Here is a 21,533-nt window from a genome sequence, read left to right as displayed (position 1 = left end):
TCATAGTCTGTCTTTATTATTAACTGGCTTCACAAATGTATTTTTATACGCCCACATTTTCATGTGGACGTATATTGTCGTCGCCCCTGTCCGTCCGGACGTCCACAATTTGTTTGTGGACACTCTACAGGTCACAATTCTTATCCGATTTTGACGAAACTTGAAATATAGGTTTATCGCCAAAAGATCTCGGCTGCTTTCGATATTGGCATTTTTCGGATCGAAACTTCATGGATTATGGCCCCTGTTTGTACGAAAAATCACGTTTTTAGCTTGTGGACCCTATAGAGGTCACAATTTTTATCCGATTTTGTTGAAACTTGAAATGTTAGTTTATAACCCAAAGATCTCGGTTCCTTTCGATATTCGTGCATATCGGACCGTAACTTCCTGAATTATGGCCCCTGATTGTACGAAAAATCACGTTTTTAGCTTGTGGACCCTATAGAGGTCATAATTTTTATCCGATTTAAAAAACCGTATTATTATATCACCGTTACACCCTAAGGATTGCTGAGTTCGAATTTTGTTTTTAGCTTGTGGACCCTATAGAGGTCACAATTTTTATCCGATTTTGTTGAAACTTGAAATGTTAGTTTATAACCCAAAGATCTCGGTTCCTTTCGATATTCGTGCATATCGGACCGTAACTTCCTGAATTATGGCCCCTGATTGTACGAAAAATCACGTTTTTAGCTTGTGGACCCTATAGAGGTCATAATTTTTATCCGATTTAAAAAACCGTATTATTATATCACCGTTACACCCTAAGGATTGCTGAGTTCGAATTTTGTGAAAATCGGCCCAAAATTGACAGACAAAATGGCGTAAAAAAAATATGGTATATCAAGGTTGTGGACCCTATAGAGGTCACAATTTTTATCCGATTTTGTTGAAACTTGAAATGTAAGTTTATAACACAAAGATCTTGGATCCTTTCGATATTTGCGCATATCGAATTGTAATTTCCTGAATTATGGCCCTTGATTGTAGGAAAAATCACTTTCTTTTTAGCTTGTTCGCTATCCATCTCTCGAAAATGTGGGCATATCCTGCCTGGCAGCCGCTGGTTCACATTCTTCATGTGCCCTGAATTCTGTGTCTAAAAATTCCTGAGTGGCAAATATGGTTGGTGCTTGCTGATCGCGGATTCTTGCTGTGCATTGTGTCCTTGCTTGACCACGTTAATGATCTTGTTAATGATCTCGAAGGCAGTTATCAAAATAATAATTGTACATTCCTAACATGAAACAAATAGATCAAATTTGGGGGATTTTTTTATTCACATGGATTTCATACATCAATCACAACTCATTAACATATATTTATTATCACAACTTGTTTATACGTAATATCACAATTACTCTTGTAAATATATAGGTAATAAAAATATACATGAGTGGTTTTATCTATATTATAATTAACATCAAAATCAATTTTCAGTATTGTGATATATTACTAAAATATTAATGAATGGATAATATCAGTTCACAAGATAATAGCTATATGTAGGCAAGAAAACAAGTCGAATGTATCGAGGATCTTTTTGCAAGAACAAACCAGTGCACCTTTGTAAATTTAGTAAAAATAAAATCCTTATATCAAACTTAATATAAACATTAATATCACCAGTGCAAACCAGGGCTCTCCCATCAAAATGTTGTCTGACTATTTTTTGCAAATTTTATTCACCTCTAATTAGCCAGAGTATGTCTTTCTGATCAAAAGACATTTTTTAGTGTATAAATGTTTTTACATATAATAGAAGTTAATTCTATTTCATGACCAAAATGAGAGCCCTAGTATAAATATAAAAATCAAGAAAGTCTAATGCAAAATAAATTAACACATTTTACAATTAGAGTAAATTAGTCTTCATAGACTAGTTGGTCCAGAAAAGTAAGATTTGGTATAAAAGAAACCCCATTTTATTTAATGTGTAAAGACCAAACATCCAGCAGACTAGACTAGTTATTACTAGCTAAGTTTACTAAAGATTCTAGTAAAAAATACATATGATACAATGTCAAATTCAGTGAATTTAGGAATAAAAATGTTTTAGAGAACTTTTAAGAAGATATTCTTTTTGAGTCAAAACAAAGGATACCTTTTTGCCAGGCAACGAAACATACGCTTACAGCAGCTAAGTTGTCCGAGCACTCCATAAAGCTTGTTGCATAGTGAATGTTTAGCTTATTAAAAAGCAATTTTTCTAATTGTTATTGACTGAAATAATTGAAACAGAGAATATAAATTTAAAGTATGTTCCTTGAATGACATTTAGAAGTAGAGGTACAATATTCATAATAACACAACTTTATGGATTTACTACTTCTTAGTTTATTACATGCAACGTTTCAATACTCTTACAGGTATCTTTATCAAGAAATTTTAATTTCTAAAATAGCTTTGATTGCTTTTCTGTGAGTTTTTCAACTGAAAAAAACAATTTTCAATGGCTCTAAACTTATCTAAGCCTTTTTCTGCAGAGGTCGTTGTGTATCGCGACCTCTGATTTGACAATGTTATTGTTCATATGTGTGCACTGCCTGCTATAAAGGAAGATTAGGTACCATTGTTAGCAACTCATGGCCGTTGCTTCAGGAACATGCAGAAATTGTTGATAGAATTCTGCCTTCACTAACCTGAACAATGTTGAAAAAATTTCAACAGATCAGGTAACTCTTGTTGATAAGAGTGTTCGCAAATTCTACAAAGTGATCATAGGTAATAAATCTGGAATTTATCATCAGAATTCAATTGACTTCTTTGTCACACTAATGCAAACAACATCCATAAATTTGAAAAAGACAGATTATGAATCTAGTTTGCAGATTGAGTTTCATGCAAAATTGTGGACGATGGACTATGAACCTATGGTACCAATGAACAGACAAGGGACGACAGCAATATATGATAACATTTCAATGTGGGCATAATAAAATGTATCCCTGAAAAGTGAAAACATTATCAACAAATTAGATGTTGTATAACAAAACAAACAATTCTTAAAACAATCAACATGAATTTGATAATTATGCAATAACTGGAAATTATATGTAAATGAAATCAATGAAATCAATAAATACCAGCGGCTGCCAGGCAGGATACGCCCACATTTTCGAGAGATGGATAGAAAACAAGCTAAAAACGTGATTTTTCGTACAATCAGGGGCCATAATTCAGTAAGTTACGGTCCGATATGCGCGAATATCAAAAGGAACCAAGATCTTTGTGTTATAAACTTACATTTCAAGTTTCAACAAAATCGGATAAAAATTGTAGCCTCTATAGGGTCCACAACCTTCATATACCATATTTTTACGCTATTTGAGAACGAACGGCGGCCATTTTGTCTGTCAGTTTTGGGCCGATTTTCACGAAATTCGAACTCAGCCATCCTTAGGGTGTAACAGTGATATATTAACACGTTTTTTTAAATCGGATAAAAATTATGACCTCTATAGGGTCCACAAGCCAAAAAACACGTTTTTGCGTACAATCAGGGGCCATAATTCATGAAGTTACGGTCCGATATGCGCGAATATCGAAAGGAATCAAGATTTTTGTGTTATAAACTTACATTGCAAGTTTCAACAAAATCGGATAAAAATTGTGACCTCTATAGGGTCAACAACCTTGATATACCATATTTTTACGCTATTTGAGAACGAATGGCGGCCATTTTGTCGGTCAGTTTTGGGCTGATTTTCACGAAATTCAAACTCAACCGTCCTTAGGGTTTAACGATGATATAATAATACGTTTTTTTAAATCGGATAAAAATTATGACCTCTATAGGGTCCACAAGCCAAAAAACGCGTTTTTACGTAAAATCAGGGGCCATAATTCAGGAAGTTACGGTCCGATATGTGCGAATATCGAAAGGAACCGAGATCTTTGGGTTATAAACTTACATTTCAAGTTTCAACTAAATCGGATAAAAATTGTGACCTCTACAGTGTTCACAAGCCAAAAATGTGATTTTTCGTACAATCAGAGGCCATAATCCATGAAGTTACGGTCCGATAGATGCCAATATCGAAAGGAACCGAGATCTTAGGGTGATAAACCTATATTTCAAGTTTCATTGAAATCGGATAAAAATTGTGACCTGTAGACTGTTCACAAACAATTGTGGACGGACGTCCGGATGGACAGGGGCGACGACAATATACGTCCACATGAAAATGTGGGCGTATAAAAATCTTAATTATAAATCAAGGTATTCAAAATGAACATAATGGCAAAACTAGGCAATATCAATTAGAAGCCAACCCCCATTTCATTCCTTTATGTTAAAGCATCAGTTATACAAATTAATGTTTGGGTGAAATTGGAATGCATTGTGATTTATATATTATATATTATCTGTATATTATGCCATTATATTCGATGGATCATTAACCGAGTAAAATAAGTTCAAAGTCTGTCAAATTGGTTTCAGTTCACAGATATCATGAATATAGATCATATTGGTACATCTTAAAATACAAATGTATCTTATTCAAATTTATATTTGAATTGTTTGTGCTTTAAATAAAACATGAATAATTTTGGGACGTAATTATGATGGTGATTTAAAGAAGGATAGGAGATTAAAAATATTGTTCCAATAAGATACAAATCATAATGCCATGTGTTTTAACATTGATAGTATAACTGCTCTCAGACCTTCAGCGATTTCTTCTGCTGTATATGGACAGCCCAAAGGAGGAACATGTATAAATGCTGCCTTTCGTTTATCAATGTGTAGTGATTGATAATAGGAGAAATCACACAGGTATCTGTTGAATAGAAAATGATAATAAAATAAATTCCCCAGATGAATAGAAAAAATTATCAAATGTTATTGGTATTTAGTTTAAATAACCTTCAATCACCCAGAATCATGTGTACTTCTTAAAGAAAACGTGATATCTGGTGTTCTAGAAACAATAAGCTTAAAGATACTTTCTCAGGAAAGTATTTATCGGGTGGTTATTTCCAATAAAAGTATGGCAATTTCGGTATATATGGAAAGTAGAAATAACCAATCTTACTAGAAAAATTTGGATTCCCTGAAAAACACTCATGGAGCAGGCTGAGGATTAGGAATGTCTGCTCGCGTGACGTCAAAGGTTGCATGCGGAGATTGAGCACTTGATGTACATGTTGATAAACTTTATGAAGAGTTACACATACAACAATTGCTGAGATAAAAATCACGGAAAATCCGACAATTTAATTAGGCTTCGATATTTATGAAAAATAGATAGCGATTAAAGGCAACATCGTCTTGTGTATGCAATGAATTCTTCTACGACATCGCACACATTGCAGGTAGGTCGTCAGCTAAGTCACGTGACACAAACATGACCTCATTAAATAGATTTTTTTATAGCGTAAACAATGTTTTGAGAAGGATTTGAAGCAAAATTTTGATAGATTAATTAGTTTGAATATGTTTTTACTCCAAATTCATCATCAAATCACCCAGTTTGTACACGGGAACGTATCTTTAACCTGTGACTAGATAAATAGTCAGAGCTATTATGTAGAAAGAAGATAACTTTAACTCCTAATAGTTTGAATGGTTCCCTTTGGCTGTGTGAGGCACAAGATTACAATAAGTTTATAAATAGAGCAGAGGATGATGCCTTGGGTGTGACTGGAAAAGCTGCATTTCAATTGACTGATTACAGTACACAAGTAAGAACACAACTTAATGATAAAACTTGTCAGATGTTAAGTAAAATTGATTCAGGTAAAATATAAGGTATGGAAAATAGAATGAATCAAAAAACATCTGATTTTAATCAGCCTACCTTCCTGCATCGTTGGATACAATTGTTTTGATTTTAATTGGCATATTATTGACTTCGTTACAGACATGTTGCATATCAATATCTGATTTAATACAAGTATCAGCTCCTTCTACACAACATTGTGTTGGTGGACAGCTACCAGATATATCATGTTTATCATAACCATCATTGTGTGCTTGTTGTTCTAATGTAAGTTCCATAGCTATAGATGATACACCTACATGCACTATCAGCTGTCAGATATAAACATGACGGATTCAAATTAAGCCAATATAAAGTTATTGAAAACTTGAGGAGCAGCCAATTAAAATTGTGGTAATAACAAGTCTGCAGAAAAGCTGAGATGCATTTTTCAAGATAATTTCTTATTGTCCTTAAATTGCAACTTTATTTAATTTTTTTTTTAGAACCTGAGATCAAAAGATCTTTTCGTATAATAAAATTTCTAAAACATGCAGCACGATATAATTTCATGTGTAAAATGTTTTTATTGAGTTATCTATGAAGTATTCTTTTATTTGACTGGATCAAGAGAAGAAATTAGCAATGAGGTAGCAATAAAAAGAGAGGTTAAGCAACACATATACGAGTAATGTGTAAAAGGGCATTTCTCATACTTATAACAGTCAAATGCTTTGTATCATAATATACTGTTATAACTTTCTATTATTTATGTAGTGGTGCATTACTATTGCCTTGTATATGTTCTGCAGGCAAAGCAGATGGCAACGGGGAAACTAACGCATAAAACAATGCCTCCTTTAAATAGAGCTTATACTTACTCTCTTACTATATAAACCTCAAGAGTTGTCATAAACATGAATTTTAATGTATGTAAAAAGCTTATAGATTTGATGTTTTTGTAATCTTATGTTGATGACATTGTTGTTTTCTGTCTCGTAATAAGCTGCTTGACCTCTCTAACATAAGAAATATATATATACATACATCTGGATTATGTTGTTTCCATAATGAAGGTATTATTGTTTTAACAGTACAATATTCAACAGGTATTTCACTGATTATAAGATCTATATCATTTGTTAATCCTAATCTAGCTAATTCTTGTACAGAAACCCAACTAGCATTTACCCTATGACCACTAAATGGACCAAATCCTGAAAATAGAATAATTTCTTCTTCAATATTCAGTTTTTATCAATAAACTGCATATAAAGAATAAAGGCTGAAATATTCAGGTCCATAGCTCTATAAACTATAGCTGAGCTGGTTATTTGGTGCTGTGTATGGGGATTTCAACTAGATACCAACAGAATTTTATAAGATAGGTTGCCAGGCAACGAAACATGCCCACAGTAGCTAAGTCGTCGGGGCAGTCAACAAGTGCTTGATAATGACTAGAGAAGCCTAGTCGAAATGTCGCTCAGTAATAAGCAGTAATTATATTCCATAGAATTGTGATCTGTATATTGATATACTATATTTACGTATGAGAAGCAGCCATTTTGTCCGTCAGTTTTGGTTCAATTTACACAAAATTTAAACTCAACCATCATTAGAGTGTAACGGTGATATATCCAAACGTTTTTTTAAATCAGATAAAAATTGTGACCTCTAGGGGGACCACAAGCTAAAAACGTGATTTTTCGTACAATCAAGGGTCATAATTCAGGGAGCTATAATTCGATATGTGCGAATATTGACAGGAACCAAGATCTTTGGGTTATAAACATGTATTTTAAGATTCATCAAAATCAGATCAAAATTGTGACCTCAAAAGTGTCTACAGCCTTGATATACCATATTTTTACACTATTCACGTATGAGGGGCGGCCATTTTGTCCCATAGTTTTGGTCCGATACTCACAAATTTCAAACTCAACCGACATTACGGTGTAACAGTGATATCTTCGAACGTTTTTATAAATTGGATAATAATTGTGACCTCTAGAGGGACCACAAGCTAAAAACGTAATTTTTCGTACAATCAAGGGCCATAATTCAGGAAGTTATAATCCGATATAAACGAATATTGACAGGAACCAAGATCTTTGGGTTATAAATATGTACATCTATATAAAGTTTCATCAAAATCAGATCAAAATTGTGACCTCAAAAGAGTCCACAACCTTGATATACCATATTTTTACACTATTTGCATGCAAGGGGTGGCCATTTTGTCCGATAGTTTTGGTCCGATATTTACGAAATTTGAACTCAACCGACATTACCGTGTAACAGTAATATATTCAAACGTTTTGTTAAATCGGATAATAATTGTGACTTGTAGAGGGACCACAAGCTAAAAGCGTAATTTTTCGTAATTTTTCGTACAATCAGGGTCCATAATTCAGGAAGTTACCATCCAAAATGCATGAATATTGAAAGGAACCAAGTTCTTTGGGTTATAAACTTTCATCAAAATCAGATGAAAATTGTGACCTCTAGAGTGTCCACAAGCTAAAACATGATTTTTCGTACGATCAGGGGCTATAATCCATGATGTTATGGTCTGATACATGCCAATATCGAAAGGAACCGAGATCTTTGGGAGATAGACCTATTTTGCCCGATAGTTTTGGTCCGATATTCACGAAATTCAAACTCAACCGACATTACCGTGTAACGGTAATATATTCGAACGTTTTGTTAAATTGGATAATAATTGTGACTTGTAGAGGGGCCACAAGATAAAAACGTGATTTTTCGTACAATCAGGGGCCATAATTCAGGAAGTTAAGATCCAACATGCGCGAATATCGAAAGGAACCAAGATCTTTTGGTTATAAACACGCATTTCAAGTTTCATTAAAATCAGATGAAAATTGTGACCTCGTCTAGAGTGTCCACAAGCTAAAAACATGATTTTTCGTACAATCAGGGGCTATAATCCATGATGTTATGGTCCGATACATGCCAATATCGAAAGGAACCAAGAGCTTTGGGAGATAGACCTATATTTCAAGTTTGAATGTATGGTTAATGCGTGCGCGTTGCATCATAAGGTCTGTCATTGAGTCAAGTGGTGTGGTTTCGATTCCACGCTTGTACGTGATAAGGAGTAGGGTCGCATGTCCCATCTCGTGGGTTTTCTCTCTGTCCTCCGGTTTCCCCAAATGTTAAAGGCCCCTAACGGGGAGGTTAGTTGGTTGATTGAATGGTTAATGCGTGCACATTGCATCATAAGGTCTGTCATTGAGTCGAGTGGTGTGGTTTCAATTCCACGTTTGTACGTAATAAGGAGTAGGGTCACATGTCCCATCTCATGGGTTTTCTCTGTGTCCTCCGGTTTCCCCAACTGTTAAAGACCCCTACGCACCAGCGAATTATTGAAATAAAATTGAACCATATGTTAGTCCTGAAAATGACTTTGTTTGCGTCAAGTGGATGCGCTCTCTCTCTCTCTCTCTTCGGATGGCAAAGATTTAAGTGGATTAAAACACAATTGCAATTTAATGATTTAATTAAAAAAAGGTGAATCAAGACAGAGTCTCAATAATTACTGATGCTATGATAATAAACTTCAAACATCGATAACTTCACTCAGAATAAAGTAGTTTTAATGAAATTTTCAATATATTCATTTCGCATTATCTATTTGGAACTGTTATAGTAAGAACAGCCAGCTCTTTATGTAAACTTTACATAATGCATCTTTAATGCATATTCTTTACCAAAATAAAATGTATTATTAAATGAAATGGGGTTTAACGCCTTACTGTTCTGCTCTGAACTGGGCTAATGAAGAGGGGCATACACCATACAGTGTGCTATGAGAGAAATTTTGCCCGGACAGCGGCACTATGGCCTACTCTTATATCGATTTCCAACTGTCAAGGGATCTTTTACGTGCACACCAATGTGTACACGGGACCTCAGGTTTTCGTCCCATCCGAACAACTAGACAGCTGTCCTTGTCAGGCCCTCTGTCCTGCAAATGTATTAATAAGGTTAGTTTATGATAACATGACCTGACAAGAGTATGACTACCGGTATGAATATATCATTTATGAATTAAATTCAGCACACACACACATATTATAATTAATGCATTATCATACTAAGGGCTGCATGCTACCCAATTGGCAATTAATTATTGTAACAAAGTTATTTTATCCAAAAACAATTGACCTAAAATTTGGTACAAAATATATTATGGTATTCAACTTTCTTATTAATAATTTTAATCATCAATCCTCACATTCTCTAACTTATCTGCATTATCAGCCTTTTACTTTTAATAGTTGGTATAACTAAATTTTAATTTATGACGTCAAGTGGCAAACTACCGCCTTTACGTAATGTCATTCAGCAGACAACCGCCATCTATGCCAGTCACATTTTCTCTGATTGCTTCTTTTATTCAGTTTTGATTTTTCGCTCTTTCTGCCATAACTTTGTAATTGATACAAAGGCCTTTGTAATTAGCATGCTTATAACGTTTTGATCCCTATTTTTTTTGACTGCTACATAGGCCATTTAATTTTTACTTGACTTTTTACTAAATTTCACGTAAATGTTTACTTGTAAAGGTTTTTTCCTTCAAGTTCAATGTGCCTACATTTACATTTCATGTAGCAAATAGCCGATCATAACTCAGACTAGTATTATATAACGTTTAGGAAATATTCCCTTATTGTTAGTTCGTTTTTCATTTTGCGTCTAGCACCCGGATCCATTCACTTGATCTGATATGTAGGCTATGTTTGTTGTTTGTGATGTCTGTATATTGTGTGTTGTCCGTAGATTTGTCCTGTATATTTGTTTGTGTGTGGTGCAGTCCCCCTGTACTTACTATTAACCTGTCGGACACATAACATATATATTAACCGATAGAATAGCTAATTAAAAGTTAAGAAAATTACCAGTGACAACCACTTTTTTCTTTGTAGATGGCATTTTGTTTCTAGCCTTTCTCCTAGCACTGCTAACCTTCTACTACAAGTCTGAAATTTAAATAAGCCCACTTAAACTACAGTAATTTCCAAGATCAATTTGACACTTCACATACTCACAAGGTAAACCAATGACTGCCAGGCAGGATACGCCCACATTTTGCAAGAGATGGATAGAGAACAATCTAAAAACAAACAGGATTTTTTGTACAATCAGGGGCAATAATCCAGTTATGGTCTGAAATGCGCAAATATCAAAAGAGACTGAGATCTTTGGGATATAAAGATATGTTTTAAGTTTCATCAAAATCGTATAAAAATTGTGACCTCTAGAGGGTACACAACCTTCGTATCGCATAATTTTACATGATTTGCGTACAAAGAGCGGACATTTTGTCGGGCAGTTTCATTTCGATTTTCGAAATTCGAATTCAACATTCATTATGGTGGAATGGTTTTATATTTAAACGGTTTTTAAAATCCAAACTCGATCAAAACTACGGTGTAACAATGATATATTCAAAAGTTTTTTTTAAATCGGATAGTAATTGTGACATCTAGAGGGATCACAAACTAAAAACGCGATTTTTCGTACAATAAGGGGCCATAATTCGGGAAGTTACAATCTGATATGCGCGAATATCGAAAGGAACCAAGATCTTTGGGTTATTAACTTACATTTCAAGTTTCATCAAAATCAGAAGAAAATTGTCACCTCTAGAGGGTCCACAACATTGATATACCATATTTTTACTCTATTTTAGTAAGAGGGGCGGCCATTTTGTCTGTCAGTTTTGGTTCGATTTTTACAAAATTCAAACTCAACCATCCTTAGGGTGTAAAGGTGATATATACAAACGTTTTTTTAAATCTGATAATAATTGTGACCTCTGGAAGCACCTCAAGCTAAAAACGTGATTTTTCGAAAAATCAGGGGCCATAATTCAGGAAGTTAGGATTCGATATGCGCGAATATCGAGATGAACCAAGATCTTTGGGTTATAAACTTACATTTCAAGTTTCATCAAAATCAGAAGAAAATTGTGACCTCTAGATATATCATATTTTTACGCTATTTGAGTACGAGGGGCGGCCATTTTGTCTGTCAGTTTTGGTCCGATTTTTACAAAATTCGAATTCAACCATCTTTTGGGTGTAACGGTAATATTTTCAAACGGATTTAGAAATCGGATAAAAATTATAACCTCTATAGGGTCCACAAAATAAAAACATGTTTTTCCGTACAATCAGGGACCATAATTCTGGAAGTTACGGTCCGATATGTGCGAATATCGAAAGAAACCAAGATCTTTGGGTTATAAACTTATATTTCAAGTTTCGACAAAATCGGATAAAAATTGTGACCTCTATAGGGTCCACAAGCTAAAAACGTGACTTTTCGTACAATCAGGGGCCATAATCCATGAAGTTACAGTCCGATACATGCTAATATCGAAAGGAACCGAGATCTTAGGGATATAAACCTATATTTCAAGTTTCTTCAAAATCAAATAAAAATTGTGACCTGTAGAGTGTCCACAAATAATTGTGGTTGGACGGACAGGGGCGACGACAATATACGTCCACATGAAAATGTGGGCATTTAAAAATTTAAACACTGGTTGAATTCAAATTGTAATTTTGATTGAATACGATTCAATTTACATTCAAATCTTATAAATCAAACCATTCTGCTCACTTTTTCAAAACGTATAAATGAAGCCAAAAGCAAAATTAAAACCTATTTCATGGCAGCTATTTTTCATTTCAGTTTATAAATCTGGTATTGAAAATATAGACTTAAAGATGATACTGGTTGATAGTTGTTTCCATGCGCTTCTCGAAATGTTTATTAATGTTGAGCGCAGATTGCCCCTCACAGACAGATTAATCCTTCACCTCTGCGAATCAGTGTCTATTTTCCGTTGACTAATCTGTGCACGCAGAGTTTACTCTGTCCAAGGTATTTAATGGATTACCGCGATGATAATCCAATTGTCTGCGATACCACCCAAGGTGGAAGCGGATGTAAAGTCCCACGAACAAACAAACAATGATAACCCGCCTAATCCTATACAATGATCACTGCATTAGTATTATATGCTTTAATGAATTTTGTGACCGTCAGTTCACAGGACAGCATGAACAAATAATTGAAAGCCGTTAACCACCATCGATTTAATCCAAATCTTTAAAGGGTATAGTTGCTTACAATAATATATTTTAGTTGGAACTGATCAAATTTTTGCTGCCTGACAGCCCGACAGCAATTTGAACCAGCCGCTGCCAGGCAGGACACACCCACATTTTGCAAGAGATGGATAAAGAACAAGCTAAACAAAGAAACATACGCCCACAGCAGCTAATTCGTCCGAGCGGTCAACAAGGGTTGACGCATATTTATTCTTTTGTAGGTAATTTGAGGCATTTACAAGACAATATCATACAGATCAGATTATAATTTTTGTCGTTTGAGGGTTCACAAGGTTCTACAAACGGAAACAAAGACCTTAACTAGTACTCTAGAAGTAATTTACAGAAAATTTTGAAATTTGACAGGCTTTTTCGTTTTACTAATTTAAATAATGCATATAAATTTCATACAGATCGGATGATAACTTTTGTCATTCGAACGTTCAAAAGGTTCACAAAGTAAAACAAAGGCCATAATTCTAGAAATAATTGACGGAAATTGCTGAAATTCAATAGACCCCTGTTTCACCAATTTAAATGATGCATATAAATTTCATACATATCGGATGATAACTTCTATCAATCGAGCATTAACAAGGTTCAACAAAGTTAAACAAGGGCCATAACTCTAGAAGTAATAATTGTAAATTGCTGAAATTCAATAGGCTTTGTGGTTTCTCTAATCGAAATGATGCATATAAATTTCATACAGATCAGATGATAACCTTTGGCGTTAAGAGTGTTCATCGAAGTGAAACAAGGGCCATAACTCTAGACATAATAAATAATAAACAGAAATTGATGAAATTTAATAGGATTCTTCTTTTTACTAATTTAAATGAAACATATAAATTTCATACAGATCAGCAGATAACTTTTGATGTTAGAGCGTTCACAAGGTGCAACAAAGTGAAACAAGGGCCATAAATCTAGACATAATAAACAGAAGTTGCTGAAATTCAATAGGATTCTTCTTTTTACTAATTTAAATGAAGCATATAAATTTCATACAGATCAGCAGATAACTTTTGATGTTAGAGCGTTCACAAAGTGCAACAAAGTGAAACAAGGGCCATAACTCTAGAAGTAATAAACGGAAATTGCTGAAATTCAACAGGATTCTTATTTTTACTAATATAAATTTCATACAGATAGGCAGTTAACTTTAGATGTTATAGCATTCACAAGCTGCAACAAAGTGAAACAAGGGCCATAACTCTAGAAATAATTAAGGGAAATTGCTGAAATTCAATAGACTTCTTCGTTTCACTAATTCAAATAATGCATATAAATTTCACAAAGATCGGATGATAACTTTTGGCGTTCACAAGGTTCAATAAAGTGAAACAAGGGCCATAACTCTAGATGTAATAAACTGAAATGGCTGAAATTCAATTTGCTTCTTCGTTTCACTAATTTAAATAATGCATATAAACTTCACAAAGATCAGATGATAACTTTTGGCGTTAGAGCGTTCACAAGGTCCAACAAAGTGAAACAAGGGCATTAACTCTAGACATAATAAACGGAAATCATTGAAATTAAATGGGCTTCTTCATTTCACTAATGTCAACAACATATATCAATTTTAAAACAATTGGATCATGACTTTTGGCGTTAGAGTGTTCACAAGAAATTGTGGACAACAGACGGACGGACCGACAGACAGACGGGGGCGTATAAAAGGCGATTTTTGTCCAATCAAGGCCCATAATTCAGGAAGTTAGGATCCGATATGCGCTACAGGAACCAAAATCTTTGGGTTATAAAGACATATTTCAAGTTTCATCAAAATCGGATCAAAATTGTGACTTCTTGAGGGTCCACAACCTTGATACCATATATTTACACTATATGCATACGAATATCCGCCATTTTGTCCGGCAGTTTTGGTTCTATATTCACGAAATTCGAACTCAAGTGTCATTACAGAGTAATGGCGATATATTTAAATGTTTTTTTATAAATCGGATAATAATTGTGACTTCTGAGGGACTACAAGCGAAAAACACGATTTTTCACACAATCAGGGGCAATAATTCAGGACATTACGATCCGATATGCGCAAATATCGAAAGGAACCAAGATCTTTGAGTTATAAACATGCATTTCAAGTTTCATCAAAATCAGATGAAAATTGTGACCTCTACAGTTTCCACAAGCCAAAAACCTTATTTTTCAAACAATCAGGGGTCATAATCCACGAAGTTATGGTCTGATATATATGCTAATAATCTGCCAACTGTTTGTTATAAATGTATTCATTTCAACTATATTTTTGGACATTCAGTCTAGTGATCAGTTGACGTATATAAATAGGAAGATTATGAGATACAGCAGATTTAATCTTATTATAACACAGATCCTATTTCAGTTCGTTTTTTATAGTTCAAAATTTTCTTTTACTTGTCTTTACTACACTAGGATCTGGAAGAGTTGTTATATAATCCACTTTCTGGATGATGTGAGGGATTAGCCAATGAAACGGCCTGTTAAGGTGAGTTTTTGGCATGAGTTCAACGGAACTGTGGGTAACCCACTAGAAACATCAATGCTGATTGGTTAATCAAATGTCTGACATCATAGGGTCAAAAGCCACTTGTATGACCCCTGACGCGACCTCCCACTACAACTGGCCAGATCTTGATGCAGTAGAGGCCATAGGAAGTATAAAAAAAAAAACGAAACGAAATATAGATCTGTATTTTCATCAGTCTGCAGCGGACTTGAATTCAAATCTTATACTTAACACACACATTAATAAATTATGCAGTGATTTTGAAATTTATTTGAAAAGTCATTACATAGAAAGTCGATAGAGGACACGCTACTTTCATCTTTAAAAACATTGAGGAGTAATCAGCGAAAAGTTGACAAAACGGTATAGGCAAAATAGTGTAATCAGCATATGGACTGTTCACCGTGTACAAAATACACGACAAACAGTGGTAACAGGTGTCCGGAAGAGTAAGCTTACCCTGCCTGGCGCCACACCCGCCATAGCTGCATCCAAACTATTAGGCGAAATCTTGGTAAAATAGCGTGATTGGCCAATGGACTATCGGTATGCAAAATGCACGTGATGAACAGTGTTAACGATGTAGACTCTTAACTCTTCAAGATGAGAGCTCTATGGTCTCTGGCCTGAGATGCAGAAATCAGGATTAGTTTTGAGTAACCAGAAAATTGGTTGCATGTTTTTGAGCTGTCACTACCACACGTAACCAATTGGTATCATCTGAGTCAAATTTTGTGGCCAGCTATGCTCAGTTTACAATACAATTGTTTCCCGCTGCAACAATAACTCTAAAACCCTCACAACATCTAATTTACAATTGAATATCCATCAAAACATTGATAAAAGTGACCAATTATCAGCAATTAGCCTACTGATGTTTGCCTTTGACAAAATTATCGGCTCATTTCTACCGTCAACATACATAGTCATCAAGCTTAATCATTTATCCTTTCAAACATGAATCATTCTAGGGCTCATGAGCCAATATTTTTCTGCCACCTACCTGGTTCCCTTCCGAACAGTCTCATGGACGAAGTCCTCTGACCATTCCTATTAAGCTGCAATATAATAATGCCCCTTTACCTCACCAATGTTCTAAGACTATTTTGGAGTCCTCACCTTATATTTTGCACCTTATAATTGTTTTTTGGTCGTCAAAAGGAATCATTTTTTGCCATATCTGACACAAATTTACAATAATCCAAAACTATTTTCAATGCACTTAATAGTTCAAATCCTGCTTTTCCAAATCACTGTAGCATACAGTGCAAATACTACTCACTAATTTAAATAGTCGCCCTTCAGGGGACCTTTGTTGATTTGTGCAGTCTTTATTCTAAGGGTTTTCGTATTTAAGTGGAATCACTTAAATGAACATGTACACATCAACATTTTTCGTTTATATACCAATCAAATTTCATCTTTTTAGGGTGTTGTCATTATTAAAATCTGATCAAATCATTGTAAATACTCCACAACAAGCTATCTATTAATAATTTGGGTTAATTTCAGGTAAAGTCATCGCTGACATCATTAATCAATTCATTTTCTTTCAGGGTTTGTGATTATTAAAACCTGATAAATCATTGTATACTCCACAACAAATGGTCTACATGCCGTATTGAACTTTTTATAATCCCTAACTAAGTTAGGTCTTCTTTGCGTACATGTAATAAAAAGGTATCTCTGGTTGGTCAGCATTAACCAAGTATTGTTGTACATATGTACATATTGTCTTGTTATATTTTCATATTTTATCATTGCTTGATAATGACTAGAGAAGCCTAGTCGAAACGTCGCTCAGTAATAAGCAGTAATTGTATTCCATAGAATTGTGACCTGTTTTTTTTCCAGTTCAATTACTAAATGCCATTGAAACAATTTATTTACATGTAGAATTTTACAAGCTGGAGTAGAGTGGTATTTTCGAATTACCCAATAACACCCAATAACTCCAAAATAACACCCAATTACTCCAAAATGTTGACTTTGGAAACACAAAATAACAATTTAGTTAAATCTAAGAAGCCTTGCGGCTTTGTGCCCAAATCGGTGTTTCACGCTAACTTGTGTATGTGATTTTTGTTGACAAGAACCTAATGTATGCTTTTGTTGCAATTCGTTGTAATGTATTGTACTTAGTGATTGATTAATTGTTTATTAAAACAGTAATTATATGCATGAAACAATATTATGGTATTTACAGTGCAATAAACTATTTAATATTATAGCTAAATATTATTTATAGGCCTATTTACAAATTGTGTCGATTATCACTTCCGGTCATCTAACACAGCATAATATGACATACCAAATACATGTACTACGATTTTGATAGGATATTTTAAGCACGCAAACAATTGAAAAAAAAACCAAAAAAAACCCCATGACCACCATTTTTTTTTTTATCAGATAAACTATATCGAAAGATATCAATAACCGCGTGCATGATCACTGGCAGTAGAGCGCGACACTGGCGCTCTCACCATCATTTTGGCATTCTACAGGCCCAGACTATGGCCCCGATTCCACGACGGCTCCTGGGTACATTTGGTGACGAGAGCCTCAAATGGAATGAGGATGGACCGGGGTCCCACGCCTCGAACAAGCCTGGAAATAAGGCACCTGTCACAGACAGCGTCGGGCACAGATTCAGACTTTGTCAGGCACAAAACCTCTGGTGCCTGTCATTTTGTCCGGCACTGATTTCAACTGATTTGTCTTATTTATTGATATTATTAATACATGTACGGCACTAAGTTGAAAATGTCAGGTACTATTTCATTAGTGTCTGACATTTTGTCAGGTACATCTAAAACCGTTATTTCCAGGCATGGCCGCGAATTTCGTTCAGGTTATATTTCAGCGTCCTTTCCCCGATGGATCGTGACAAGAAGTACAGGGGCGGATCCAGAGGGGGTGAGGGTGGGTGTCTGATATCATGATTAATGCTTTGCATCAATGAAATTGAATCACGATGTGATCTTATTAATTCATTTAAAAATTGACGTCACACGAGGTGTTGGATTTCTCTCCTTAAAAAGCTCAATGTGTATGTATGCCTACTTAATTTAGAGACGATAATGGCATCATGCATTGTCAAATTGTGTATTGCACTGTATAAACCATAATATTGTTCATGCATATAATTGCTATTTTAATAAACTATTAATCAATCACTAATTACAATACTTAACAATACATTACAACGAATTTCAACCAGAGCATAATATGATACATTAGGACACAGCTCACCAAATATTCCTAAGTGCGAAAGTTATTTTTAGTCTTCCTTCCCCCCCGCTTTTGCATGGCAATTTTTGTCGATTTTTTGGTGTAGAATCAACCAGAACATAATATGATACATTAGGACACAGCTTACCAAATATTCTTAAGTGCGAAAGTTATTTTTAGTCTTCCTTCCCCCTGGCTTTCGCATGGCAATTTTTGTCGACTTTTTGGTGTAGAATTAAAGAAAAGGGTTTGAAAATACATTTTCTGTCAGGTTTTGGTGAATATTCATGATTTTGAGGCGGAAGGATACAAGAGTTGAGAGGTTGGTCAGGTTGAAATGTGAGGTGGAAAATTGCATGTTTACTGATCTTTACTTCCAGTTAATGTATCTCAAGTTTTCCATGGTGAACCTCATACTTGCTTTTGAGTAAGAGGTTTCCACGTGTTGCTCCATCTGTGGTAGTTCTACCCAACGAAAATTTGGGAAAAAGATAGAGCCGGTCTAAGAGACGAGAATTAACATTAAAGCCAATGGGGAAATCATTAGTGATCTGTAGCTTTTAGTTTCTTGTAAAAAAAAAAAAAAAAATCACATACACGATTTATCTCCCTTCAGGCGAGTGAGCGTCAACCTCCAATTTGGGCACCAGTGAGGCTTCTTAAATTCAACTAAATTGTTATTTTGTGTGTCCAAAGTCAACATTTTGGAGTTATTGGATGTTATTTTGGAGTTAATGAGTGTTATTGGACAGTTATTGGGTGTTATTGGGCAGTTATTGGGTAATTCGACATGCCGTTTTTTTCATAATGCAGCTTAATAGGAACAGACAGGAAAGTTCAGAGAACCTTGTCTGTGAGAGACTGTTATGAAGGGAACTACCACCTATCTTACATTTTAATTAAGTGGTAATGTATTGGGATTGGGGATATCTCCATGGCTTTTCTCTGTGTTTATCCTAGCTCACTGCATGCAATGAGGGCAGTGAAAACTTTATTACGGTCCTGAATACTGTACTGTAGCCTAATTTGTTGAATGAGTAGGACTAATCTAGTTCCTTTAGGAACTGTCTCTGATTGGACGATGTCCGCTGACAGTTCCTATCGCTTTCTATATAGCTGCAGTATGAAAATACGGTAAAATACCGCTCTTCCGCCACCTCTGTTCTCAGACTATTTTGGAACCCTTACTGTCTATCTTTCACTGTGAATGTTTAAGTTTTCGCAAAAGGAATCATTTCTGGTAAGGATTCGAAAATAGCCTTAGACAAAAGGCGAGGATGAGCGGTATTTTCATATTGAAGCTATATAGAAAGCGATAGAACTGTCAGCGGATATCGTCCGATCAGAGACAGTTCCTAATGTAACTAGGCCTAATCGTAAATACAGACCAATAAGCTGAGGCGATATATTGGACAGTTATATGTAGGTTTATATATATGTAGGAGGGTGGGGGGTGGAGGTATTTTTATTATCTGAGAATTGAGATGAATTGCCAATTTATTTCTAGTGTAGGTAGGACTACAAGTAGATAACAAACCTCATCTCTCAACCCTCCGTGTTTCGAGATAAGAGATGGTGCTATAAAATACTTGCACATAGCACAGCCCAACGCAAATCACATCGGGCATCAGTAAGCAAAATTGACAATATTTTTAATCAAAACGACGATTGATTATTATAATATTTCTGTCACATCCAACTGTAAATTTAATTAGTCAAAATAGTATAAAATTTTAAACGGGAGATGTAGGCCTATGCCTATGTCAGATAAAAACAATGCTTCATTAATTTAAATGGGAATATTTGGAGTTAGGTGATAGTTGTGCCACTACATTGGCCTCTGTAAATTTAATTAATCAAAATAGTATAAAATTATCTTATTTTTAAGATGTTATGCATTAATAAAGAAACTGAGTTTGCCACTTAATTGGAACCGGAACTAAAGACACCCAATCGTTGCTAAAAACAAGCACATCAGTACATCTCAACTTAGCTACGTTCTCGTAGCTAGACTACAAGTTGATATAAACTGAAGTGGGGACACTAAGAAATCAATATTGGCCTTATGCAAATTTTATGAAAATCGATGAATAAGGAACTGGCACAGAAACTCAACACACAGCTTGAGCTTCATTCATTGAAATTTGAAATCCAGAATCAGAGAAACAGGTGATTGATCGTTGGCACTTTGCAGTGCACAACAACAATTCTAATACCTGAATAAAAAAAAATATATAAATGAGTAAGTGCAAACAAAACCTGACTCTGTCCCTGACACGAATCTTTCGTTATATTAAAATATATGTCAAAATCTTATATCTGTCATCACATGTCACCACACTGAACAAATTAAAAGGAAGTAAAACAAGTGGGTTATCTTTTCTTGATTCTAGAATAGAGTACTTTCCCTTAGACCACGGTACAGAATCGGTTGTCTGATATAATTTTTATGGGCCAAACTATCCTCAGCATTATGCCAGCATTGGCATTTCAAGTAAATTAAAGCAAGTATATAATTAGTAATTTGATGAAAATTCTCTCGAAATAAGTTTTATTCACAATAACTGATCTTTCTTCTGACACTAGACTTCATACTTTCAAATGGTGTCCAGTTATTGTTTTTTTTCTTGTCCTGAGACTGACTGAGAATTTCGATTTTTTAAAAATTATTTTCGTAAAACTGTCAATTCCTGAAGTCAGATTCATTATTTTTTTTTGTGTGTAAATAAAGAGACCCACATTCAACCACTAAAACAGAACTTAGAGAAGCATTATCAACCCCCAACCCAAATAATTATTTGACTAGAGTACGGTAGATATTTTAATATTAAGCATCCTTGTCGCTCGGAGCGGCCCCTTTTACTGGGGGGGTTTGGGGGCTCTTCCCCATGAAAATTTTGAAAAATGAACCCCAAATATGCGATT

The 21,533-nt window shown here is 34.8% G+C and overlaps 1 protein-coding gene across 2 annotated transcripts; it reads right to left on the bottom strand.

Annotated features, from left to right (window-relative positions):
- Positions 1-1,261: 1,261 nt before the first annotated feature.
- LOC126817617 (pyroglutamyl-peptidase 1) lies at positions 1,262-20,964 on the bottom strand. Of its 2 annotated transcripts, none has more exons than XM_050544710.1 (5): positions 20,868-20,964; positions 10,634-10,714; positions 6,756-6,925; positions 5,808-6,040; positions 1,262-4,787 (listed from the first exon to the last, which is right to left on the bottom strand). In XM_050544710.1, the coding sequence occupies exons 2-5, from the start codon at positions 10,665-10,667 to the stop codon at positions 4,628-4,630; spliced, it is 597 nt and encodes a 198-aa protein (XP_050400667.1). In that variant the 5' UTR covers positions 10,668-10,714; positions 20,868-20,964; the 3' UTR covers positions 1,262-4,627. The 2 variants fall into 2 exon arrangements, with proteins under 2 accessions (XP_050400667.1, XP_050400669.1); XM_050544712.2 differs by having other exon boundaries at positions 20,873-20,962.
- Positions 20,965-21,533: the final 569 nt, after the last annotated feature.

Source organism: Patella vulgata, chromosome 4 (genome assembly GCF_932274485.2).
Source record: "Patella vulgata chromosome 4, xgPatVulg1.2, whole genome shotgun sequence".
Taxonomy (NCBI): Eukaryota; Metazoa; Mollusca; class Gastropoda; family Patellidae; genus Patella; species Patella vulgata.
Note: the sequence above shows the minus strand (reverse complement) of the source record. Positions and strands in the feature narration are given on the sequence as shown.

Excerpts from the sequence above, each read along its gene's own strand:
- LOC126817617 (XM_050544710.1), bottom strand. The coding sequence starts at position 10,667 with ATGCCATCTACAAAGAAAAAAGTGGTTGTCACTG. Across the intron at positions 6,041-6,755 it reads GGAAACAACATAATCCAGAT|CTGATAGTGCATGTAGGTGT; the intron begins GTATGTATATAT and ends TATATCTGACAG. Across the intron at positions 4,788-5,807 it reads GTATCCAACGATGCAGGAAG|ATACCTGTGTGATTTCTCCT; the intron begins GTAGGCTGATTA and ends TCTATTCAACAG.